This window comes from Sminthopsis crassicaudata, chromosome 5 (genome assembly GCF_048593235.1).
Source record: "Sminthopsis crassicaudata isolate SCR6 chromosome 5, ASM4859323v1, whole genome shotgun sequence".
NCBI classification, from domain to species: domain Eukaryota; kingdom Metazoa; phylum Chordata; class Mammalia; order Dasyuromorphia; family Dasyuridae; genus Sminthopsis; species Sminthopsis crassicaudata.
The window spans coordinates 123887886-123915172 of record NC_133621.1 but is presented as its reverse complement, the minus strand read 5'-3'; the positions used below and the strand labels follow the sequence as shown (position 1 = coordinate 123915172).

At 31.9% G+C, this 27287-nt stretch overlaps 1 protein-coding gene and 1 pseudogene across 6 annotated transcripts in view; both read left to right on the top strand.

The window, feature by feature from the left end:
- Positions 1-26520, top strand: part of ING3 (inhibitor of growth family member 3) — a 49025-nt gene extending 22505 nt beyond the window's left edge. For 4 of the 6 annotated variants that reach the window (XM_074268151.1, XM_074268148.1, XM_074268146.1 and 1 more), the window contains 8 exons: positions 7356-7452; positions 11189-11260; positions 12090-12209; positions 12512-12669; positions 13215-13405; positions 14664-14856; positions 21259-21297; positions 23567-26520. In XM_074268151.1, coding sequence (XP_074124252.1) covers positions 7356-7452; positions 11189-11260; positions 12090-12209; positions 12512-12669; positions 13215-13405; positions 14664-14856; positions 21259-21297; positions 23567-23683 — 987 coding nt within the window. In that variant the 3' untranslated portion in view covers positions 23684-26520. The remainder of the gene's footprint in view (positions 1-7355; positions 7453-11188; positions 11261-12089; positions 12210-12511; positions 12670-13214; positions 13406-14663; positions 14857-21258; positions 21298-23566) is intronic. The other 2 variants (XM_074268149.1, XM_074268147.1) reach the window with 1 other exon arrangement.
- Positions 2991-3414, top strand: LOC141543215 (actin-related protein 2/3 complex subunit 4 pseudogene; annotated as a pseudogene).
- Positions 26521-27287: the final 767 nt, after the last annotated feature.

The window sequence follows — 27287 nt, the reverse complement described above, 5'->3', positions numbered from 1 at the left end:
AGGTCTATGAAGTGCAAATGTTTGAAACCTAAATAGAAAGACTTCATTGTCATAAAAGTATCCTGTGCAGTTTTACTAACCATTCAAGTATTTTTAAATTTTTAAAAGCTAATATATTCAGCATTTGACAAATTGAATAAAATATGCTATATATTCCTTAGAAAACATGTTTTACAGAACGAATGTACTAGTCATTAATCCAGGATCAAGGCTATTGGAATTTTTAAGAATGTAACAAGAAAAATAGCTATATTGGAAAGAGTTCAATTTTTTAAAACTTGTGTTTTTCCCCATTTGTGATCCTATACAAACATTTATATAATCTAGACCTATCTATACAGTTTTACATTAGTTTTTAGAGTATTTATCAAAACAGAAGTAGTGAATGCATTAACTAATGTCTTGAGAGATTTAGGAAGTGGGGATGGCAGGAAAAAGTTGGTTCTCAGAACAGCCTCGTCTTTCATTCTTTTTAGCAGGGTTTTTAGATTCTTTAGTCTTCTTCACTTCTTGAGTATGTTTGTTCTTTTATAAATCCTCCACTATAGGAGTCATTTGTATATCTTTTTATTCACTTCCACTTTATGTGTTAGTTTTTCTTGTGCCATTTTACTGAAGATATTATTTTCTTCATTTGCTTTCTGAGTATACTATCTTATGCTATTACTTCTTGGCTAACTTCTTCAAAATTTCGGCTTCTTAAGACTTCTGTCTTTTTTTCTGCAGCCTATAGTTTCTTCTGAATTTCTTCCAGGGAAAGCTTTTTCCTTTTTTTAGAGGGTAGAAGGGTAATCCTGTTACTGCTTCTTGTAAATATTGGCTATATGTTGGCTCAAATGCTTCCATAGAGGCTTGCCTCTTTTTCTTTCACCTGGATATTGGAAGGTGCTATAGTTTACAGAAGACAAAGAATCTGATAATATACTCAAGATAGACCACATGGTGGGGAATCAACGCTCCTTACAATAAATATTCTTCATCCATTTAATTTTTCCTTTGTGAATAATCATATCAAACTCTTTTGAGTGGTTTCAAATTTCTTGTTGAAGGCTGTTCTTTTAGTGTTCTAGGGCTTCTTGCAAATAACACAATGTCATCCACAAACATTGTTTTAAAAAATCTTTGATAACAAAGCATCTATAAAAATGAATGTATCATAAAGGTAGGATGTGGAGGGAGGAAGAGGAAGAAGCAAAATCTTAACAAAAAGAATATTGTTTAGAAGTATAGTTTTTTAAAAAGTGTGTTTTCCAGTGTTATTCTTAGATTTTTTTCATTGCAGCAAAATTAGACCATAATGCAGGTTTCCTTTCTCCTGCTCTTATTTCTATACAGTATTCTGCTATCATATAGTTTGATTTTCTGATTTGTCTCTGTTTTGTCATAGATTTATTTAGAGTTTGAGAAATTAAGTTCTGCAATGCAGTGATCCAAAATGCCATTAGACTAATGTTAGGGTCCAGAGCAAATCTCAAGAGCAGAGTTTGAGGCAGTTGGAGGCTTACTGTGCCTGAGCCCAACAGGGCATTGACGGCATTGAATAAGCCTCCTCCCACGAGGTGAAAGCCCTCCTCACTCTTGATTGATTATGCACCTGCTTCTGGCACTCTTTGACACGTGACCTGGAGACTATAGAAAAAGAGGTTGCCGAAAGGAGAGGGTAGGATTAGAGTATTAGGATTGCGGGAACTCTATGTAGTGAAGTAATAGAATAAAGACTTGTTGCTGCATATTTGTGTGTATCTGGTGTTCTGTGGGGGACCTCTTGAGGTCGTTCTTCAATTCAGATAATCGAAGCTGTGACATCTGAAGACCTGGTGAAGGTAAGAGCCAGTTGATCCTGTTGAAGTTAGCAACTGGAGCTAACGGACTAGTAATTGGGAACCTTGATTTTCAATGTGGTATCTTCTTAACAACTGTGTGAACTTGAGCAAGTCACCCTTTTATGGGCATCATTTTCCTATATTGACTTGAGGGCTTGATGACATATTAGGTTCTTTCCAACTTTGCAATTCTATTTTTCCATTCTATGTTCTTAATAATAGGATCACAGATTTAGAGTTAGAAACCAGTGAGATAGCCAGTGCTCTAGCATTGGCTTCCATTTTCTTTTCTTTTTTTAAAATTTTTCTTTATCATAGCTTTTTATTTACAAGATATATGCATGAGTAATTTTTCAGCATTGACAATTGCAAAACCTTTTATTCCAATTTTTACCCTCCTTCCCCCCAACCTCTCCCCCAGATGGCAGGTAGAACAATACATGTTAAATATGTTAAAAGTATATGTTAAATACAATATAGGTATATATCTATACAGTTATTTTGCTACACAAGAAGAATCGGACTTTGAAATAATGTACAATTAACCTGTGAAGGAAATAAAAAATGCAGACAGACAAAAATAGAAGGATTAGAAATGCTATATAATGGTTCATACTCATTTCCCAGAGTTCTTTTTTCTGGGTGTAGCTAGTTCTATTCATTATTGAACAAATGGAACTAATTTGGTTCATCTCATTGTTGAAGAGAGCTACATCCATCAGAATTGATCATCATATAGTATTGTTTTTGACGTATATAAGGATCTCCTGGTCCTGCTCATTTCACTCAGCATAAGTTTGTGTAAGTCGCTCCAGGCCTTTCTGAAATCTTCTGCAGAGGAATTCTTAATAGTTAATAATTCTTAATCTATAAGAATCATTTCTTACAGAACAATAATATTCCATCATATTCATATACCACAATTTATTCAGCCATTCTCCAATTGATGGAAATCCATTCAATTTCCAGTTTCTGGCCACTACAAAGAAGGCTGTGTGGCTTCCATTTTCAAACCACATTAGTACCATGTAGCCATGGTACATTCTGTAGAACTTCTCCCAATTCTGTGAAAAGCACAGTAAGTCAGAGGTAGAGAGACAGGAATAACAAAGAATTCATCTTACAGCCTATGACCATCAGCAGATATGAAAAAGAAAACAGTTGTGATTTGAGAATTATAGTAGTGCTGGTAGCATTGTTGAGAATCAAACCAATAAGACTGAGAAGATTCTCTCCCACAGATTCATTCACTTCATGATGATGAGAGTAGAGAATTTCATCTTATATAAGAAATTCGAAGAGGATTGTAATATCAATTTTCTGATTACAAACTTATGCATGAACACATGCTGATGGACTTTGTGATCTATTTCATAGAAGAGTTTGATAAACAGACTAGTAAGATGAAGTTGTTAGTCAATGCTCATGCTCCTATTTTAGCTAAGGAGTTTTTCAAGAATTTTTAGTGCATCTGATTGGATCTCTCATCTTCTCTTTCTCTATTCAAATCCTATAAAGGTGGGATTTGGTGGAAATCAAATTATGAAATCATATCCTATGGAGAAAAGTGGAACTGCCCATTTCACCCACTATAGATGTCCTGGGAAGAGAAGTGTTAAAATAAAGTTCCCTTCCCTTTCTTTTTTCTTATAGACTTCTTGGCCCCACTAAAGGTTTGTCTTTCTGAGATCTCTAGTAGTAGCTTGCAGTAGGGATAAAGTGATACCTCAGAACCTTCAAAGTAGTTGGAACCTGAAATAGAAGCAGATACTTGCTGCATTCTTCCTCTTTTTGACTAGGTTTTAGGGAAGAGAAACTTTTAGCTCTTGTAGGATTTTTTTCACTTCCACATCGGTGCCTGTGCTAAAAGTGGCAAATCTTCAAAGTACTTCTCTCTTACCAACCCATATTTGTACCTCCTTTGCTTGTCCTTTCCCTGGTTCTTCTGCTTTCTTACTGTAACTTTTCTTACTTTGATGACTTCTTCACACTTTCACTAAAATCTTTTTTCTTCCTTAGGAGTTGTTTAAAAAAAAAAAAAAAAAGATGATGATGAAGTTGTGACTTGGGGGGCAGCTAGATGGCGCAGTAGAAAGAGCACCAACCTGAAAACTGGAGGACCTGAGTTCAAAATACAACTTCACTTAATACTTACTAGCTGTGTGACCCTAGACCAGTCATTTATCCTCAATTATATAACATGAATAGATAAAGGAGGAAAGAAAGGAAGGAAGAAATGGAAGCAGGAAAGAAGCAAATTAGTTGTGGCTTGCCCAAGGTTCTTTGTTAAGGGACAGAATTTAAACCTAGATTTTCTGACACTAAATCAAGTGCTCTTTACAATATGCTATCCTGCCTTTTAAAAGTAATAATAGTTCTCTTGAGAACTTATCTTGGATAGGGAAGGGGAAAGGTAACATTTAGACTGTAGTCAGTATCAGTATAGTTAATGATTTTAAGCTTCATTTCCCTAGACTTTGGCAAATAATGAATTTGGACTTAACTAGTTTTAGTTCTCTAAAATGCTATTTGGATTAAACCCTTTACTCATAAAGCTGCATTTGCTCTCCATGACCTACAGAATAATAAAATTTATATTCCTAAATCTGGTATTCACAATTTATAATAATCTGGAACCAGCCTTAACTCTTTTATAGTAACTTTCCACTTGAAACAAGGTGATTTGCTCTTTTGGTACCTGAATACTTTTCTTTTCTTTCTGGAACCTTCTGCATTGCCTAGAATATCTTTTTTGCCTATTCAAATATCCTTAAAGCAGAGAATGAATTGTCCTTGCCTTTTGAAGCTTCTCCAGACTACCTCAATCCAAAATAGTTTCTTCCTCTTAACTTCTCAGGTCCCTGATTTCTTTATTTATAAAAATTACTTGTAGTACAATTTTTTTTATAGATTTATGAATTTACAAAATACTTTACATTCATTCTTTCCCATCATCCTTATGATCACTCAGGAAGTCAAGGAAGCACCCACCCAGTTTCATAAATAAGGGCATCTCAGGCTCCAAGAAGATAAATGACTTGACCAGAGTCACATAGTAAGAAATAAATTTGGGGCACCATTCTAGGTCCTTGTGCTCCATGCTAATTTCTTGAAATGTGTGATATTTATTAGGTGACCCCTTAAGACTCCTGGGATCTTAGATCTAGAGCTGAAAGAGACCTTTTATGACCACCCAGTCCAAATCCTCCATGGTATAGATGGAAAAACTGAGGCCCAGAGGAGTTGTAACTTGCTCAGGATTATAGAGCATCAGAAAAAGAATTTGAACACAAGTTCTCTGACTTTAGTCTTCTGTTGTTTAGATTCTGTCATGTTGCCCCTCATTACAGTTCTAAATTCATTTGTTTCTGCAGTTCTAAATTCCTGGCACTTATTATTTATATCATTTGGGAGGCAGGTAATTAGCCTTAATATCTCTTAAATGATTTTTTAGTCTGGTGGTGGTATTTAACTTTTTTAGTCAATTATAAAGCTTTTATTAAAGTCAAAACTACAAAAATTTCCTCTCCCCACCAAAAAATAAAATGAAATAAAATCCCCACAACAAACAATACTGCCTGCTCCCAAGGATCAGACATTCTAATGGAGGAGACAGTTTACAAATATTTAGGTGCATATAAGAAGGCAATAGCAGCTGGAGGAACTCTGAAAAGCCTTCTGAAGAAACTGAAATTTGAACTAAGTCTTGAAGGAATCCAGGGAAATTAAGAGGTGGAAGTGAAAGGGCAGAATATTCTAGGTATGTGTCCCAGCTAATGCAAAGAAGAGCAAAAGACAGAATTGTGCTTGAGGAACTGTTATTAGGCCCTGTTCCTGGGATATAGATGGAGGGAAGTGAGGCATAAGGCTGAAAAGGTAGGAAGGGGCCAGTTTATGAAGCTCCCCATCTTCCCAGATAGATTGTCAATTCCTTCAAGACAGATGTCCCACCAGAGACCTATCTCTCTACTTTGTACATATTTTTGTAGAGCACAGTGAATATTTGTAAATTGTTGCAATTATAGGTTGCATTGAATTTAAATGGGTACTAATACTTCTAAAGTGATTTTTCTTTGTGTTTCTGAGTTCCTTTAAAACCACTTTTGGCAAGAAGTAAGGAGGAGTTTCTTTGCCTTACTGAAATTTAGGTTCATATTTTTCTCCTAGAATAGAGGTTAGATTCAAGGATGCTCAAATACCTGCAAACTCTTTGAATGAGTGAGATTCCAACATTGATGACCCTGATGCTAATTACAGCTTCTGACAGTTTCAGACAGGCAGTTTACGGGTAAGGACAAAGGGAGCTGGGTCCTAATTATAGACATTTCACAGACTAACACTCTTTTGGGCCCATTCAGCCAAAGGCTAAAAACAATGTAATATTTTTTATTTGTGTTTTGCAACTTGATTTTTATTATTCTGTGAGTTTGAAAAATAACTATGTTACGCTCTAATATGAACCCTTTTTATGCTGGAATGTAGAAACTTCACTTATAGGCAAAAGTGATTAAGCACTTAATCACTTACTGGTCACCTTAAATATTATTTTCTTGACAAACTAACTTTTTCTTTATCAATATATTGTATGATCTTCTAGGAAAAGCAATCTCCATTTATTTCTATGGAATTTAGACTGAACAATATAATTTTGAATAAAATTTACCTTTCCAATCCAGCAGTATTAAAATAATTAGCAGGTATTCTTAAGCACAGTTCTACAAAAAAATGGTGGTTCTCATTTGTCTGCAATATATAATAAAATTTTTTCACCCAGTTATAGCAGTTGGGTTAGATTTCAGAATTATTGCAGCATCTACAACCAAATCATAAATCTCTAATAGGAAAAAAATTATTTTGTCCCATGTAAATAAAAAGGAAGCATTTTACATTAAACTTATTTTTAATTGGAGTTCCCAAGGCAAGTAGTTTTGAGTGTTTTGTTTAGCTCATTATTAATCAGAAAATACTTTGTTTCAACTCTTGTTAAGTTTATAACTATTTTAATCCACTTACTAGCTGTACTAGTATATGTATACCATAATTAAATATTTTATTAATGATATTGTTGTCTCTGAGTTGTCATTCTTAACCCTAATCATCATACTTTATTATACAAAATGTAAATATCCATAGAGTGATTTTATAGAAACCTGAAGGCCTACGTTTGCAGGACTCTTCTGCTGAGTCCCCAAAATCCATGGTAGCAGCTTATTTGGTTGTTGTTTTCTCTCTATCTTAAATATAGAACGCAGGGAAAGAAGGGGGAAAATTTGTAAATAAAAATTGATTAACATTTTATTTTAAAAAGTTTTTTTAAATTAAATTTTAACTCTAAAAGAGACATTTAAGATCTAGTCTAATCCCTTGGTTCTATAGTTGGAGAAACTGGGCATAGAGTAGTTAAATAACTCTTCTCATGTCACAGATTGTGATATAACTATATCTGTTTAAAAATAAAAATCATATATTTCCCTACAAAACTAACACTGAGTCCCAAATTTTGGTGGTTACCTTTGATATTTTTTCAAACAGGTAGATCGACACTTGAGAAAATTGGATCAAGAGCTGGCTAAGTTTAAAATGGAGCTAGAAGCTGATAATGCTGGAATTACAGAAATATTAGAGAGAAGTAAGTAAATGTTAAGATTTCATATATTGGGAAGCAGATGTGATATGTGTCCCACAAATATTTTTAAATTCCTCTAAGTCTTTTTGGTAGTTGCTGCAAAGTGAATGAATGATGGCATCCTTTTAAAGTTAATATGGGGTCTGACATTTTTTCTTGTTTTCAGGCATGAATAACAAAAAGTAGAAAAAGTATGCCGTTCATTTTTTTTATATTAATGATATTTTTCTACTAAAATAATGTTGTTTTTATTTTAGACTAATCTTGTGATTTCATTTCTATAAGAATGTTCAGTAAAGATACTTTCTCTACCATTGCAAATCACTACCCTTTTAGCAGTTTAGTTTTAGAGAGTTGTATTGGGCACTCTGAGTTTATGAGGGCTTAAGATCACACAGCCAATGAGTTGGCAGAAGCCACTCAAGTTTTTCTGATTCCAAGGCCAGCTCTTTTTCTTTCCTCCCACAGTTGTTTGTTGCAAATTGCTTATAACAATTTGAGTCAACCAGTTAAAATAAAGATTAAAAGAAATGTAATTCCTTAGGTTAAGTACTTTTTAAAATTAAACTTAATTGTTAGCCCTTAGCACAGTGCCTGACATTTAGTGGGTTGTTTAATAAATGCTTATTTAATGACTTGTTGATTATATTTATTTAAAATATCATTGTGTACTTAAGAAAAGATTGTTCATTTTTTTCTCCTTTATAGAAATTCAGTGGACGTTCTTCTATAGCAAAGGTTCTTAACCTTTTCTTTGTGTCATGGACTTCTTTGGCAATCAGGAAAATCTTATAGACCCCTTCCCAAAATGATTTTAAATACCAAAGCAAAATAGTAAAAATAATTTTTTTCCCCTACAAATTCATGGAGGTCTTTTTCCAAGACCTTTTAACATTTATTCATGTACTTTTCATTGGTCTATAGATTCCAAATTTAAAAACTTTCATTCTAAAAAGATTGTTTTTAAATGTATTATTCCTTTTTGATTTTATGCCATTATCATTTCCCCTTATAACAGAGTAAGATATTTAAAAAACTCGAACTTACATCGTTTCCATGTTATATTTCTTCCTCTCCACTGAGAGAAGAATATGTTTGATTACTACTTCTCAGGGCCTGAAATTGATCGTTAAAATTCAGATTTCATTGCTTTTTACTGTGTAATTTATGTTTTTAATAGTGATTTATTTATCATTTTATCTAAACAATTTATTTCCCAATGAGTGGGTACATATTTTGTTTCTGTTTGTTTTTGCAATAATAAAAAGTCCTGTTATGATATGTTGTTACATATATAGTATTTGGGATAAATTCCCATTAGTGGGATCCTGTAGTGAAAGAATATAAATACTCTAGTAACCTGTCTAGTAAAATTCTAAATTACTTTCTGAAGCAACATATTTTCCCCATTAAAATTTCTTTGCCCTAAATCTATTTCTTGCCAGAGATAAACTATTTTTAATTTCTCCTTCTAAAGGCTTCAGCTTGCTTTTCAGTTTCTTTCCTTTGAGATCCTCTAAAGACTTCGGATAATATGCGTAATATTACTTCACAATCGCCGGATGGTCCCCCATCCCCATTTTATGTTTACCATCTGCCAAAATTTCTCAAAATGGTTGAATCTCCATTCCTAAATTATCTAGGGAAAAGTGTGTGTGTGTGTGTGTGTGTGTGTGTGTGTGTGTGTGTGTGTGTGTGTGTGTGTGTGTGTGTAAGGGTATGTTTTCAGCACTGAAAAAAATTGTTCATGTCATAATATGAGTTACATTAGAATTTAAAATCTCTGGAAACAAGGTTAGAAAATAAAATTAATTTTTGCATTTATAAAATTGGCTTGGGTCATTTGCTTTTGATCCTAGACAGGTTTTTTTTAACCTTTCAATGTTTTAAAGCATGGAGGGTCCTTCACTTGTGTTATCATGAACTTCTTTGGCTGGCTAGTGAAATCTTTAGATCTTCAGAGTAATGTGTTTTAAATGCATAAAATAAAATACATGAGATTAAAAAGGAATCCAATTCTGTTAAAATAATTATCAAAATGAGTTTTTAAAAAATACATAAATTCCTGGCCTTTAGATTCCAGGATCTCCTAGAGTCTCTGGACTCCTTACAAGTGACAAGAAGTGTATGGATGCATTGATAAGAGTTCCTAATTAAGAATTATAATTGAAAAAACAGGACTACTTCTGATCTCAGTACACTAAAAAACAATGATGTAAAAACTTATGTTAAAATATATACTTAATTACTGAATTGTTTTTACATTACTTTTAGTTGAAATAAAGATATTCATTCTTGTCAAAAATTGCTTTCTTTATTTTATCACTTGCTTAAAGTGATATGCATCATTGAGATTGTGGTTATTGCTTCTTTCAGATTTTGTACAAACCAGATTGGAAATTAGTGGACACACGTTTGGGCCAATATAGTATTTTACCTTGTGGCTCTTCTACTTAGCTTTTCATAGCAAAAATAACCTAACTTTGTCCCCTTATGAAAGTGGAGAATACCACATTTTAATTTGCTGAACAGTGAATTCTCTTTTATATAGTAATGATATCCATGAGATCCTAGAATTAGAGCTTAAAGTTTGAGTATAACATCATTTTACAAATAATGTAGATTTGAACCATTTCTCTGACTTCCGAACCCCTTTGCCTTTCTGTTAGACTTGAACTATTTGTTTTTGTTTTAAAGTCTCTTAATCAATTAGCTTTTAGATGAGTTTTTTTTCCCCATCAACATTAATGAGCTCTGTTTTGCTAGTTTAATATCACTCTTCTCCAATATAGATTTCATCCATCTATAACCTAATAGACATTCTTTCAGAACTGTGGTTTAAAAAAATTCATCACTCTGTAGCTAATGTGATAATGAACCTCTCTTATTTGGCCTCTTGTCTTTCTGGTATAATAGAACTGCCAGAGCTTAAGCATTGGCAGGTTTCATTGGTGTAGGGTCTCCTCCAGGATGAGACAGTGAAGTTAGGACTATAGTGGAAAAATGGGTTTAAAAAGTTCATCAAGTCTCTTATACAGTAACTTTTTTTTTTTTTTCAGATTATGTAGTTACGCATATATATTCTTGTTGAAGGAAGATAAATTTAGAGCTAAAGTGATATTAGAGATTATCTGGTCTCACTTCAACATATTATGCTTAATCAAACTTGACCGTTTTTAAAGTTTCCCTCTCATGTTGCAAAGGAGTGTGCTGGGGTCCAGGGAGATACAGTGATTTTCCCACACTCACATAGGCAGTAAGTATTCCAGGTGGAATCTGAAGCCAGGAGTAATGATAACAAAACCAGAGTTCTTTCAGGATACCAATGGTGTCATACTTAAATAGAAATGACTTAGAAAACCCAGACTTCAGTTATCTATGTAGTATTATTTTGGTTTAATTTTATGTTGAACATTTCGCTACATTGTAATCTCTTTGAATTGAGTTTGATATCTTTTTAGTATATCATGACAAAGTGTTTGAGCTCTGTGTTTCTCATTATGTAACTCTAATTTATTCAGAGTTGGGGATGACTTAAGGAAAATCTGGGCAACCAGTAATAGTGTAGATTGTGTTGACTTAAATGGACAAGGCTAAACAAAATCTATAGATATATGGATTAAAGTTGCCTGTCCAGATGGATTGGAAAGGAAGGGACATAATCTCTGTAACTAGTAGATAAATTACCAAATTCTTTTGTAATTTAATGCCCTATCTCTCTCTGTGTGTCTTTTTTCAGGATCACTGGAATTAGATACTCCATCACAACCAGTAAATAACCATCATGCTCATTCACATACACCAGTAGAGAGTAAGTTTGGGGATTTATTTATTTTGTTGTGTTTGAAATTTTAATATATCCTAATTATATAATCATGAAAATAGAAACACATTCTAATACATAGATACTATAAATTTAGAAAACTTTGCTTAATGAGATGTACACATTCTCTTGGGAAACTAATCATCTTGTCTATTATCCTGTTGTTTTCATTACCAACCTGCTTTTTGCCCTGGGCATTACCTCCCCTATCAAACTATTGTTATGACCCATTACTGGGCTATGATCTCCTAGGACAATGGCTGAATTAAGAAAAATTCCTTTTGATGCTTATTTCAAAGGCTACTTTCTATGTGAAAATTTTCCTGAACTGTACCCACTAAGGTCTTAGTACTTTATTCTCAGATAAAAATATCCTCAGATCATCTTGTAACAACTTATGGCTGTTTCTAATAATGATAGTTAACTTTTATGACGATTACTATGCTTCTGTGCTAAGCACTTTATAATTATTATCAGATTCTCACAACAAACCCTGGGAGATGTGCTATTATGATCCCCATTTTACAGATGAGAAAACCAAAGTAATTAGAATTTAAGTATTTTACCCCAGGGTCATACAGCTAATAAGTACCAAAGAATGGATTTGAACTCAGGTCTTACTGATTCTAGCTCTTGACATTCTATCCCTTGAACCACCATTGTTTTCCATCTTTCCTCACAAGATTATAAAACCACAGATTTAAAACTAATTTCAATAAACTATAAAAAAAGTTCTATTTAAAAAGAACACTTCTCACTTTCCCCAACCATAGTTTTCCAAAATTTAAAAACCAAGTAATTCTTCATTCTTATTCAGAAAGGAAGTATAATCCAACTTCTCACCATACTACAACAGATCACATTCCTGAAAAGAAGTTTAAATCTGAAGCTCTTCTATCCACTCTTACATCAGATGCCTCTAAAGAAAATACTCCAGGTAATTTTAATTTCTTAAATGTATTTCTCTAAATTTATTATAAGCCTGAATTTTTTTTTTTAAATTAGGATTTTAGATAGTTTGGATCTTGTTTTGAGAAATGCCATATATTTACATGTTATTACAGAAAAAGAAAACAGAAAATTTTAATTCTTGAAATTCTTTGACCTACTTTATAGTGATTTTCAATTAAGCAATATTGTTTTTGAGTTATTCATTACTGTCTAAATGGGGAAGGGATATTTTTTATCTCACTGAAATTACACTTTCTCCATTTTCTCTTGTGTTTTTATTTCATTTAGGATGTCGAAACAATAATTCTTCAACGTCTTCTAACAATGCTTACAATGTGAATTCTTCTCAACCGCTGGCATCCTATAACATCGGCTCATTATCTTCAGGAACTGGAGCTGGAGCAATTACCATGGCAGCAGCTCAAGCAGTTCAAGCCACAGCCCAGGTAAAAGAATAGTTATATATGGGGGTAGGGCAGATAGTTTTCTTTTGCCAATCTGTATAGAACCCTAAGAAATATATTAAAATGTCTAAAAGGTAGAGTTTCTTAAAAATGAAATAAATTATATTGCTTCCATATCAGTTCATTTGAAATAGTTTTATATCTAATTTTCTTAAGTAGAATTAACAAATTAAGCTTGTAGCATAAACCATTTCAGGTTTAGAGATTGTAAGATAACGAAAGATGAATCTACCAAGATTGCACTTTGGCTTATGTACCCTTTTTGTGCTCTTGAGTCTTTTCTTTAGTTCTTGAAGTTGTTCATCCTATTATAGATGTTGGCATATTTGCCCAGCTGCACAGCTTAGAGTTTACAGACTTTTTTTTTTAGTGCCTCTGGTCAGAAGATAGTATATATTTTATGACTGATGTCTACTTTTTAATATTCAGATGCAGTAATTTTAACTGCAGTAAGTTTAAAGTTAGACAGTACAAAAGAAGTAATATATTGATGACTGTGTATTCTAATACTTTCATATCTTTTTTAGATGAAAGAAGGTAGAAGAACATCAAGTTTAAAGGCAAGTTATGAAGCTTTTAAGAATAATGACTTCCAGCTAGGGAGAGAATTTTCATTAGCCAGGGAATCAACTGGCTATTCTTCATCAGCATTGGCATCTACATTAACTCAGACCATAAGTTCAGCAGCAACAGACTCACGAAGTGGTCGAAAAAGCAAGTAAGTTTGTTTTTGTTTTTCATGTTTGTTTTACTTAACCTTACTTAGTTTAAAGTATCCTCTCTAGGAAATAATACAGCCTGTTCTTCAGCATCTTTAAATAGTGATATAGACTACAGAAGTACAGGGTAGGAATAATCAGTAGGATAAGTTAGTTTAGGATTTTAACTTTTATTCCTGTTCCTACAAACTTAATGTCATTTAGGGGTGACATATACTTTATTAGACATATGTATGGAGATATGAAGGCCACTGAATATGGGTCTAAAATTCAGAGAAGTTATCATTGGAGACAAATATGTAGTAGTCATTTGCATAAAATTGATCATTGAAGCCATAGAAGTGAATGAGACTGTCAAGGAAAAAACTGTGGAAAGAAGTGGAAAAATCCTAAAACTCACTCTTAAGGAACATTTGTATACCTTAAGAGAATTGGGAATAAAAGGAGGAGGAGAAGGTAAGGAATACTGAAGGAACAATTACAAATAGAAGAACCAGGACAGTTTGGTTAGAAGAGAAAGTATCTCATAAGAGAGGATGGTCAGCAGTGTTAAAAGTTACAGAGGGGTTCTAGAGGATGATGACTAGGAAAAAAAAACAAACATTGGATTTATTGATTAGTTCATTGGGGAGCCTTGTGGGGATTAAGGGACAACATGGAGAAATTGTAAGCTTTAGATTTATTCCATTTCTTCAAGAAGCTAGAGGATGAAAGGTGAGATTATAGCTATATGTGCTACCAGGATCAAGGGAGGTTTTTTTGTTTTTGTTTTTTGTTTTTTTTTTTTTTTAAGTTGGGGTGAAGGGGATAACTATCAGAGCAAGGCCCTAAAGAAGGCAGGAGGGAGTGGGATCAGATCAATGGTATAAGCCAAGAGGTTAGTCTAGTGAGTAGTAGGGATTTGTGTCACTAAGAGAAGTTAGATGATGATAAGTTTTTAAAGAATGGAAGAAAGAAACTCAGGGAGTTTGTATCAGATAGCCTCAGCCTTCACAATAAAGTAGGAGGCTAGGTCATTAATAATTCAATAGCCACAAAAAGCAATTCAGTAATGATAAACAACTTTTCGGGAGTCTGTGTTTTTTCCCCGTTATACAAAATTTTCATTCTTATATTTGAAATTATTTTTTAAATTTACATATTAAAAGAAACACTAAATAATATAATCAAATTCTTTCCTTTCAGATACTTTTGTAAAAGTTCATTAATTGACTTTCCCTATATTCTCTACCAAATAAAATTTTTGCTCTTTTCCAGAAACAACAACAAGTCTTCAAGCCAGCAGTCTTCATCTTCCTCTTCTTCTTCCTCTTTATCATCATGTTCCTCATCATCAGCATTAGCACAAGAACTCTCTCAACAAACAACAGCAATACCAGAATCTGATTCAAACAACCAGGTTGATTGGACTTATGACCCAAATGAACCACGTTATTGTATTTGTAATCAGGTAAATATCTAATATTCTTTTAATCTAGATGAAGTGAAAAACAAATCCAACTTACAATACAACTTCATTTTTTAAAGACTCTGCCTTCCCCTTCTCTCTTGATTTCTTGTTAGTATATCTTTTCAGTCAATCCCCTAAAAGATTCTGAATGATACAATTGGTTCTGGATTTTAATGCAGTATATATTGTAGATCTTAGTATATAGACAAAGCTATGTAAGTAAGTAGAAGGCATGAACTTACACACTGAAATGAATGAGATGGCATTTGAGGCAAGGAAATCTTTTTTTTTTTTTTTTTTTTTTTAGAAAATAAGATTCATCTTGACCCCTTCATGAGCTGGGAAAATTCCAGAAGAAAATAGTAATTGAGTACATGGTGTATTTTAACATTTATTCCTTATTTTGTTAGTAGGGATAATAGACTAGCTTATGAAAGTGCATAAATGCCATAACTAGAAGCTCCTCAGCATAGTACTCATTTACTTAACTTGAAATTTTAGGGACAAAAATAAGAACTTCATATTTGTCACCCCCCAAAATAACAAACCTTAGTAATCTTTTAAGTTTTGTAAATACCATCTTTTAAGTATTGTAAATGCATCTACTAATATCTACTTTATTATAATTTTCATCAGCTTATTAAAATACTCTTTTTTTTTACTTAGTCTATACATATAAATTTAGTGTTATTTTACTTTTTAAATAAGATGTAGATTTTTTTGCAAATATTTCATAATTATAAGTAATTCTATAGAAGTGGTATGTTCTTAAAAATTCACAGTCATTTTGAACTATGGATTACTTTCCCATAGAAGTAATATCATATAAAGTGTCTAGGTTCCTAATGTATACCATTTATACCTAATAATTTTTTTTAAAGAATATAACATGCCTAAACTATAAATCTGAATTACTAGTATCATAGAAATGAACTTTCATAAAGTGTTCTTATGAGACAGTGTATTTAGATTTCTTACTGAGAAAAACAGGAATCTGAAACTTCCATTCTCACAGTGGGAGCAATTACTTTCCCAGTTTCATGGTCTCAAGCAAAGACTAAGAAACAATGGCGATCTTGATCTTGATCTAATTTTTTTTCTCTTTCCTTTCCATTGTCATTCCTATTTCTTTCTAACTTATATCCCCCCCTTTCCAGCCTATCAGAATATAACAAAATTTAATTGCTTTTTTTCCTACTTACATTCTCTCTCCCCATCTGTCTCTTTGCTTGCCCCCTTTTCTCTCTTCCTGTCTCTCTCTCTCTTTCCCCATCTCTGTCTTTGTCTCTCTCTCTCTCTTTGTGTGTCTTTCTCACTATATCTCTGTCTCTGTCTTTCCTTATGTCTCTCCCTTTCTTCCCCTCTTCTCTGTCTCTCTTACTTTCTCTTCAAGTCAAAATCAATCTACACCTTAATCAGTGCAATTCTTGTCCATGTTTTCACTAATCCAAAAATTGGATAGCCAATGTAATTGGAGCCTTCTTCTGATTTTTGTTTGTTTTTGTTGAATTTTAAGTTTGGAATTATTTCCCTCCCTCCTTCCTCCCCTCATACTAGAGGACACCATTCCCTTACACTAGAGAAGGACACCATTTGATGTAGACTTATAAATATATGTAAAACTGTACTTACTATGAATACTCTGCTTATCAGTTCTTTCTTTGGAGTTTGACAGCATCTTCCTTCATAAGTCTTTTATAGTTGATCTTAGTATTTACAGTATTCAGAATAACACGGTTGTTCACAATTATTCTTTGAATAATATTGCTATTTCTGTGTACAATATATTCTTGGTTCTGCTCACTTCATTATTTCATTATTTCATACAAGTCTTTTCCATGATTTTCTAAAATCAAAATCTAAAATCAGCTCATTATTTCTTAACAGTGTGATACTATTCCATTACAATCACGTGCCACGACTTGATTAACCATTCTTGGTTCCCTCAATTTTCAGTTCTTTGCCATCACAAAGAGAGCTGCTATAAATATTTTAGGACACATAGATTCTTTTCCTTTTCCCCATCTCTAGGAGAAACAGTCTAATAGTAGTATTATTAGGTTAAAGAGTATAAGTAGTTTAATTACTCTTTGTGCATAAGTTTAGGTTGTTCTACAATATGGTTGAATCAGTTCAAAGCTCCACCAACACCGTATTAATGTTCCAATTTTTCCACATCGCCTCCAGTATTTGTAATTTTCCTCTTTTATCATTTTAGTCTATCTGATAGGTGTGAGATGATATCTTAAAGTTGTTTTAATTTTCATTTCTCTAATCAGTAATGACTGTGGGCATTTTTTTCATGTGATTACATATAGTTTTGATTTTTTTATAAAACACTACCTGTTCATAGCCATTGACTCTCTCTTCCAAGAAACTGCATATAAAAATTGTTTTCTCAATTTTCTGCTTTCCTTCTAATCTTGGCTGCATTGATTTTATTTGTACAAAATATTTTTAATTTAATGTCATTAAAATGATCCATCTTCCTTCTTATAATGCTATTCTTATTTTTTCACAAATTCTTCTCCTGTCCATAAATCTGTTAGATAATGTATTCTGTGTTTTTCTACTTTTTTTCTTATAATATCTCTGTTTTTATCTAGGTTATATATCCATTTTGACCTTATTCTGATAGATGATATAAGATGCTGATCTGTACCAGCTTCTGTCAGACAGATTTTCATTTTTCTCAACATTTTTTTTAACCAAATAGTGCATTGTTAGACTTCAAAGCTTAAATTTTTACTTTTGTCAAACACTATAATAATTTATTCTGTAGTGTATAATGTTTTCTCTGTTCCACTGATCCACCTTTCTATTTCTTAACCTGTACCAAGTGATTTTGTTACCACCTTATAACATAGTTTGAGATCTGGTACTATTAATCTTCCTTATTTATATTTTTTTTCCCTATTATTCCTTTGAAGTCTTTGATTTTTTATTCTTCCAAATGAATTTTCTTCTTGTTTTTTATAGTTCAATAAAATAGTTTTTTGGTAATTTTGGCATTGAATAAATATATTAGTTTAGTAGAATTATCATTATTATATTGGCTCTCCTGCAATTTACAGAATTTTTTTGCTTAATATTGTAGGACTTGTACTGTCCAACTATTATTCCTGATTGTTACTATACTTATTTCAGTTTCTGGTCTTAAATATCTTTGATAATTATTTATATCCTTTCTAGTATGCAAGAAATAGCAGTTCTTAGTTAGATCACATGGATTTTCTCTTGCTTTTCAGGTGATTTTAAAATTATGGTGGTGTTTTGTTGTTTTTTTTAATAATTTGCAACCACATAATGTCACTAGAATAATGATATTATGTAATTGCAAATCATAAAAAATAAAATAATAATATTGGTATTTAAAATATGAATTAGTAGAGTTTTTTCAGCACTGAGCATCTTAAAAGTACTACATTTTCTCAGTTTCAATCTAGCCTTATCTAATCCTGTTGTAGTACCCAGCTCATTTTTTAATTGAAGTTGCTCCCCAATATGTATACACTGATAGATTGAGTTAGTGGGCCACTTGTCTATGTTTCAGTGTCTGGGCAATATGTATTCTTCATTTTTGTTTTCTGCATGGATTCCTGGGCTGATCTTTTTTTTTTTTTCTTTGTATAATCATCAATTTCATAAGAGGTTCAGTGTTCTGAATGTGTAATGTATATTATTAGTATAAAGTCATCCACACACAGGAGCATATTAAGTACCTTGCCATATATCAGAATTCCTCTTTTGTATGAAACATTCTCCACAAGAGCAGTGTGAATATATTCATAAACATATTCTCTATTTTATTCATTCTTTACTGATTGGTGGTTGAACAATTTACTTCATCAGGTGCATTTATTATATAAGTTTTTATAATATTAAGTTGGAGAAGAATCTTTGAAACTTTTATCCTAACAAATGAAATATATTTATTTGTTTGATTTTGGTGATTAACAAACAGTGGGATCTTTTAATATCTAAATTGCTCAGTCAGTTTTGTAACTGAAACTATACTTTGTTATATAGAATTAAATGTGAAAGCCTGCTTGATCAATTCTCTTATTTTCTTGAAGGACACTCTTGATATATAAATAGATCATCCTCAAAATGGTTTTATAGAGATAGGAGAGTTGATATGTAGATTGATATTTAATATCTTTTCTGTATTTTCTTTTTGGTAATAATTTTATCTATGGCCTTTCCTGTTTTTGTGTTATTACTATCTTTGGGATCTTAAAAATGTATTTCTGAGTTTCATTAAGAATGTATTACTTGAAGATTGGTTATTTTATCTATTAAGGTCTAAATGTCCTTTCTGACTTGCGCTTCCTAAATATTATTTTCACTATTCACTATAACACATCATTTACTAAGATAAGAGTCCAATTCTGATGGTTTCATTTACCAAAAAAAGTAGATTACTTTAAAAATGCTGATAGATGTGTTCCAATTCACACCTATTTATTGTCTTAGTTTTATTTATGAATATTTAGTATAATCTAATTTAACTTGGTCTCATGCTGAACTTTCTACAGATCAATTTTCCCTTCAAGTTTAGCATCTGAGGCAGTTTCTGGGCTGCTTCTTATGCCAACTTTGGCATTATTCAAATCTCTCTTACAAATAGTAATTACCAAAGTTGGTGTCTTTATCTTGTTCACTTCCCTCTCCTCCTTTTTAGACTAAGAGGTTAAACTAAAAATTTGGTAATTATATTCAATTTTTTATTCTTTTTAAATCTTGTTAATTTTTGTTCTGGTTTATCAGTAATTAATTTTACAGTGCACAAGACAGTGGCTTCAGAATGATGTCATTATTAATAATTAAGCATTTTCTTGTTGAGATGTAGTCAGTTTCATTTTTTTTAATTTTTCAGTGAGATTTTCTGATGTTCTAATGCCTTCCAGCTCCCTTCTTAAAGAAGCTATTTGTGTTATATAGATGTGAAGTTTTTGCATATTCTGTTAGTCTTTGGCCTCTTTCATTTCTTAATTACCAACTTTATTTTCAAAAATATATATATTTTTTTATCATCTTACCTTTGTGTACCTTTGCATTGAAGTCATAGAGTAGCAGGGCATGTGTATTTGCTTTTGTAAATTACTTCATCCGGTTCTTCATAAATTTCTCTTCTCTAATAAATGTTGATTTATAAACTGGAATTCTTTTCATGGTGATAGTATATTTATGCTAATGATGAATACCTCAACATGAAATGAAACATGAAACAAAAGTGCCATAAAATTTTTTTTCTTGTAACTTTGAGTACACAACTTTTGAGTAAACCAACTCCACTAAACTCCTTTATTCACCTATCCAATGAACACCTCTGGACCATTCTTTTATTTAACTATAAATTCTTTATTTTTCCTCATTTTGTTTATAGTAAGAATGTCTACATAAATAGGATTGATTCTGATGATGTGTCACTTGTTAATTATTGGGCAAGATCTTACATTGTATACCAACAACATATACCAGTATTTGTAGATGATGTAAATTTTTAGCAAGAGTTGATCCTTGCTTTTTTTTTTTTTTTTTTTTTTTTTTTTTTTTGCTACTTTTCTATGACTGCAGATCTGGGATTTTTGTACTTTTATCAGTTTCATAAATCATCCTAGACAAAAGAATTCATCACCTGGTGACCACCCATTCTCTGTACTTAACTAAGTTGCTATACAGACAGTAGACAGATAGTCTTATCAGGACTATATTCAAAACTTTGCAACTTTATAATGCTGTTTGTAGTCTCCACTGGGAAATTATAAAAATTTCTTCTTTGTTATATTGTATATTTCCTCTTCTTCCCTCTTCTCTACCACGTCCAACTCTAAAATATTAATGCATCCTAAGGATTAAAATTCATATAAATTTGAGAATAACAGCATCTTTAGGCCAGACCTGAAGAATCTCACTCATCCAAAGATGAGCAAGGATGATGAGATGGATTGTGGGCAGATGGGAGAAGATTGTTAATGGAAGTGGGAAGATCAGTGAAAAGAATCTTCTGGATACTTATTGGATACTTATTATCCTTTTTCCTTACTAATGTCATTCTTGCGTCCTAATCCTCAACCGGCCCTGAAATAACAGGAAATGTGAAGAAGTTGGAATGAGTAGTTTCAGGGAGCAATAAGCTAAGAAACAGGTGGAAAGAGGAAAATTCCAAGCTGTGGCAATGGTACCAGAGAGAAGAGGGGGCGGTCTCCCAAGCAATAAATATGGCCATTTACATATAAGAATTGCATGTAATTATATGTAACATTTTGATAAAAACTATGTAAGTTAGGGATTGCAAAGGTTAAGTGTATTTTTAAACATCCACAGTTTTTTTTTTGTTTTGTTTTGTTTTTTTGGCTATTAAATATTCACATTTAATTTTTTTTTTTTTTAAATCAGGTATCCTATGGTGAAATGGTAGGATGCGATAACCAAGATGTAAGTATCAAAATAATATGTTGGATGGTAGAAAGCATTAGCATTTTTAGTATATGAAAATTGTCCTTTAATTCTGTGTTATGATATCAAAATTGTGTTTTTGTTTTTGTTATTATTTGATATTGTTATTAATTTTGGATCAAGAAAATTAAAATCAGTCATCAAGCATTAATTAACTGCCACTATGTATCAGACATGGTGCTAGGCACCAAAAAAGAAACAGTCCCTTTCCTCACAGACATTGCATCCTATTGGGGAAGAATGCATGTGGATTTATAGATATGTATAAAAATTATATCTGAATAAAACAAAGTGATTGGCGGGAGGGAGTGGAGAAGGCTCTAGCCATGTAAGTTTATTATGATTATTGACTGGTACTTTTGGAATGTTGGAACATTCTAAAAGTAAATAATTCTCTTAAATTTACTCAGTATTAAAATGTAATGCTAGTTTTATAACTACTGACATATGATCTCTTTCAACAGTTTTCATAGATGTAAATTTGACACCTCTTTCTCCTAAAACAAAAATGTATTTAACAATATCTAGAATACATTTATTGCAACAAACATAGAAACTTTAAAAAGGAATGCTTTAAAGAGTGTGTAGAGAAGTGATATGTCTTATAATTCAATTAGTGGAATAAGAATGTAATTCAGATCTATAATACAGTGATATATACTGCCTTACAAATGATAAACACTTAAGTGTTTATTTTCTAGTTTATGTTATTCATTTAGTATATAAACAAAGATATAATACTAATCTTATTCTTTAGGACCTTACAAACCTTCAGAGAGTAGAGACAAAGAAGTTACTTTTTTTTTAAATCTTTTTTGTTTATTTTATTATTATTATTATTTGCTGAGACAATTGGGGTTAAGTGACTTGCTAGAATTGTTTAAGTGTCTGAGGTCAGATTTGAACTCAGGTTCTCTTTACTTCAGGGTTGGTGCTCTATCCATTACAACAACTAGCTGGTCCAATGTTTTATCGTTAGAGATTTTTGGAAAAAAGAGTTTTCCATAAGAAGGGAGCCTATTTTGGATTTGGTCCTGGCATTTTTATTCTATATCTATATTCATATCAATTCTTTTTATCTGTAATTGTTATTTGGCTGTAGGCAGACCATTGAATTTTTAAAAAGCGGCAAAGAGAAAGAATTAAGTGGTTATACAGGCATTCTAGTAATGAAAGCAAATTTGAAATTTAGAAAAGGCAGCATGTGGAGGTTAAAAGGAAAGCTATAATTAAACTTGTACATTTTATTGTATCTTATCGCTTTTGTGTTTTAGGGAGTAAGTTATAGGCTAGGAGGACACAACAGCTCTTCTTCCCAGAATCTCTTACCTAGTTGTGAATGGGTTCTGCTGAAGAATCTTTTTTTATATTATTTTTAAAAGGGCACTGAAAAAAATCCTTATTTGAACAGTTGGTGAAGAAAAGTAGCACATTTGTTGGTGTTACATTTCCCAACTTCTTCCCTAGCTCATCTATGTTCCATTTCTTTTCTTAGAAATGTTTTTGATAATCAGATATAGCAGTATAACTACAAAGGACCTGTGTTTTCTTGTGTATATAAGACCTGACCTCTATGAATATTTTAAATACATAAAGGTGATAAAAGTTATCTGTAACATGCTTCCACACTTTTGAAGGGAATTAGTAAGGCAAAAAATTAAAAAATATTTAAAATATATCTCATAGTTTTCTCCTTGCTTTTGAATGATCACATGTCAACTTTTTAATGAAATTGAGTGAATTGCTAATTATAGATATTCCAATAATGAATAAAATAAGCTTATCAGAAGTCAGATTCTGTTTTCTCACTTATAAAAAGAAAGAGCTAGACTAGATCTCAGAATAGAATAGTAGTGAAATCCTTTGTAAATTGTAAAGCACCAAGTGCATTTTAACTGTTTCATATATATATATACATATATATATATACACGTGTAGGGGCAGCTAGGTGGCGCAGTGGATAGAGCACCAGCCCTGAAGTCAGGAGGATCTGAGTTCAAATCTAGTCTCAGACACTTAATGCTTCCTAGCTGTGTGACCCTGGAAGTCACTTAACCCCAATTGCCTCAGCAAAAAAAAAAAAAAAAAATATATATATATATATACACATATATACGTATACACACACACATAACCTTTAGCTCTAAAAATTTTGTAACATGATTACAATAATAATATAATTGAAATAGCAGTCATTTTTTTTTTCCTTAGTGATAATAAAGATTTTTGTTGACATTTTGTTTTCTAGTGCCCTATAGAATGGTTCCATTATGGGTGTGTTGGATTGACGGAAGCACCAAAAGGAAAATGGTACTGTCCACAGTGTACTGCTGCAATGAAGAGAAGAGGCAGTAGACATAAATAAGCTTTGGAAAAACTTAATGCAAAGCATTTTATACAGGACTTAAAACAACAAACCACATTTCCTGGCAACCACTTAAAGGATTAATATAGGCAGTCTTATAAGATCTCAAACTATTAATTTTATTAGTTGTGTTTTAATAATGTAAGTAAATTATTTATGCACTCGCAGTGTGCTATAAATACTATTCCAGTTAGCCTTGGATTATTTCAGTGGCCAACATATGCAGACATTTGTACTCTCCAGCCATTTTCTCAAAGTAATGGGCATTCTATTATTTAATCTTCAAAGAATTCCAACAGTGAAGATTTTAAGAAAAGTATTTTATATTCAACAGGTATATTCTGCTGCATGTACTGTACTCCAGAGCTGTTACGTAACACTATGTATATAACTGGTTGCAAAAAAAAAAAAAAAAAAAAAAAAAGTCAGTGCTTCTAAAAAGAATTTAAGATAATGGTTTTTAAATGCCTTTATAGCTTTGTTTCTTTGTGAAACTAAATTCAGCAGGCTGAAGAAAATGGTTCATGTATAAAGTGGGCTGGTGTCCTCTAGAGTACTTGGGTACATAAACAGAAACTCCTGTAGAGTAAAAACTAATTTGTGCCATTAGTCTTTATATGTTTCTGCATCAAAATAGGATGCAGTTCATGAGGGTGGGGTGGGGGGGCTTGAGGGAAAAGGGTGTTAAAGTGATAAATTTTTATACCAAATGTGTTTATTTTTTTGTGCAAGTAATCCTTAAAATTGGAATTGTATTAGGTGTTAAAATAAAATTTTTAAAAAATTACTTGTATTTATATTTTACACATTTAACAATAGTGAAAATTTCTAAAGTCCAATCACCTTTCACCTTTCTCATTTTATCTAGAGTCCCATGATATAGAGACTGTTCTGCGATTTCTTTAATATTGTTTGCAATTTTGTGATATGAACATAAGAAAAAAGAACCTTTTTAATGTAAATTTTAAATGAATATTTATTTTTTTAGGAATACCCTTTTACTTCAGTATATAAGGGAAAACAAAATTACATTATATAAAATAAAAACAATTATTATAAAATATTTGTCTTAAGGCAAAATGCTCATCTGAATAGACTGCAGACCCTTGAGTTAGAAACTTACAATTAAGTTTTACTTTTTGTTTTCCTCCAGACTAGCATGACAGCTAAGTCAAATGTAAACACTCTGGGCCTTAGTTTCCTATTTCTAAAAACCAGAGTGATTGTCACTACATTTGTAAATGCCTATAAAAACATTGAATTTTTGTTCCATAGGTGCTATTGAAATTCTAAATTTTGCAGTGAGTGGGTTTTGATACTGAAATGAAAATTTCTGATTAGCAGATAAGTATTTAAGATCCTTAATGTTTCTTTTTTGAATATCTATCTTAAAAGCTTTGTTGGCCCATCAGCTTTCATTAATTAAACTCATTTTATAAGCCTATATAGAAAGCCTCTTTCAGAAAATAGTGCAAGTTCTATGCAATGCTATCCAAGGGAGCTGAATGAGATGATCTCTTGAGAACCCTTCAAATTCTAAGATTCTAACCTGTCATAATATGTCTCTCAACCATATTGTAACATAAAAGCAAATTAGGCTTCTTTATAAATGAGCACCAGTGACGCCTTTAATTGATAGCTCATTAATAAAGCCTTTAGAAAATTACACAAAATGATAATTAGTTATTACTATATTATCTGAATATGCCATTTAATTATATAATATACCCCTTCCTATGGTGCAGCATGACTTTCTGTTGTTTGTCATCTTACTGTAATTACTCAAAGGTAAAAGTCTTTAATAACATCTTATTTTCAGCATTGTCTCAGCTTCTGAGCTAGAAGTATGGTTAATTGCTGCTGGAGCCACTTTTCAATGTATGGATTTCATTAGATCTACTTTGATTTTTACCATTGAAAAAAATTACTCTTTGACAAGGGTTAAACTGAAACTAAATATTTTATATATATATATATATAAAGTGCTACACCAAAATTTTATGAAGTTGATAAGTAATGGATAAAATGTTTTTAAAGCCTGCCACAAATAATTGGGCCACATACGGAGCAGCTACCTCATCCCAGAAAACATGGCAAACATTTAATATTGTCTGTGATGTATACGGCAAGGTCCACAGTGAAGACACCCGGTTTTATGAAATGCACATTTAGAATCTTTGTTGTACATGTGATAATTGGTATCACAAAAAAAAAATAAATCCAAATGTGTAGTGGGTTCACAAACTATATAGGTGGTGAAAATTGAGGCCTTACTTTTGTGGAGTGTGTATTAAAATGTTCATGGTGACACATTTGAAGCAATAAATGGCTTAATTAAATGCCTAAATGAAACTGAGTGTTTGATAACCATAAACTCAATTATTTGAAAGGTAGTTTTATGCTCTATAGCCATCTTACCCTTTAAAAAAAAAAAAAAAACTGAAGACTCATGGAACCAAATAATTATTATGTATGTATACCTTTTGTTGTCACCTCTTTAGATTTCTGTGGTGCATGATACTTACATTTGATATTTGATCATATCATTTGTGATACTAAGGGTAAAGCATCTTTATACATTACAATTCATTGTACTTTCTTAATTATTTGGCATAAAATTGTCAGGTTTTTGTTGCTATTGTCTATTACATTTTCCTAATTTAATATCAAGTTACATTTCAGTATTCTAGAATTGGGATTAAGTGAAGAACATCCTCTAATGTGGGAACTTTTCAAAGTGGGTTTTTTGTTAAGAATCTGTAATGTAATATTGACTTACTCTTTTCTGTACTTTTAAAATATCAATTTTTGGTTATTTAACTAAAATCATTTAAATCCAGAGACCAAAGCAATAATTAGGCTACAATGCTCTTTCTTCCTGAATAATTTTTAGGATTTGTAATAAATTTTTAAAAATTGTTTTTGATCCTGCAATAAGACTTTTCCCAGAAATGTGAGGACCAGTATTAGTTTGTGCCAGACGATTTCCTTTTTTTGTTTGTTTGTTTTCTTTATACAGAGTTGTTAGAATGCTCAGCATTGTGGTACAATGTAAAAAGTAATTATTTTGTAGCCAGAGTGTCTATCTCCAAATTATGCCTCTGCCTACTCACAGCAGAAGTGCTGTGTTATCTTTGGCAAAACACTTAATTTCCCTGAGGAGCCTGATTCCTTATCTGTAAACTAAAGTCCCTGCCAGCTCTAGATCTGTGGTAAATTGAGAGAAGGCTACAGTCTTAAATTTTAGCAACGCATATGACAAAGCCTATCATGTTGTCCTTTTAGACAAGATGGAGTGATGTGGGATTCCCATTAGTACAGGGAGGTAGATTTCCAACTAGCTGAGTTATTTTATACTTGCATCCCCTAGAAGCTGGCAGTACTTATTTAGGTCAGTGGTGTCAAACACAGAGTTTCAGCAACCTGAATCAGATGAAAATATAATTGGGAAATATATAATAAACCAAAAATGTAATAAAACAACTACATTTTAAACATTTTATTACACTTCAAAACTAAATCTAGAATAGTGCCCCAATATCATCTTTGACACTGGACTGTTTTAATATTTTTAATCAGTGATTTTGATTAAAGCACAAATGGC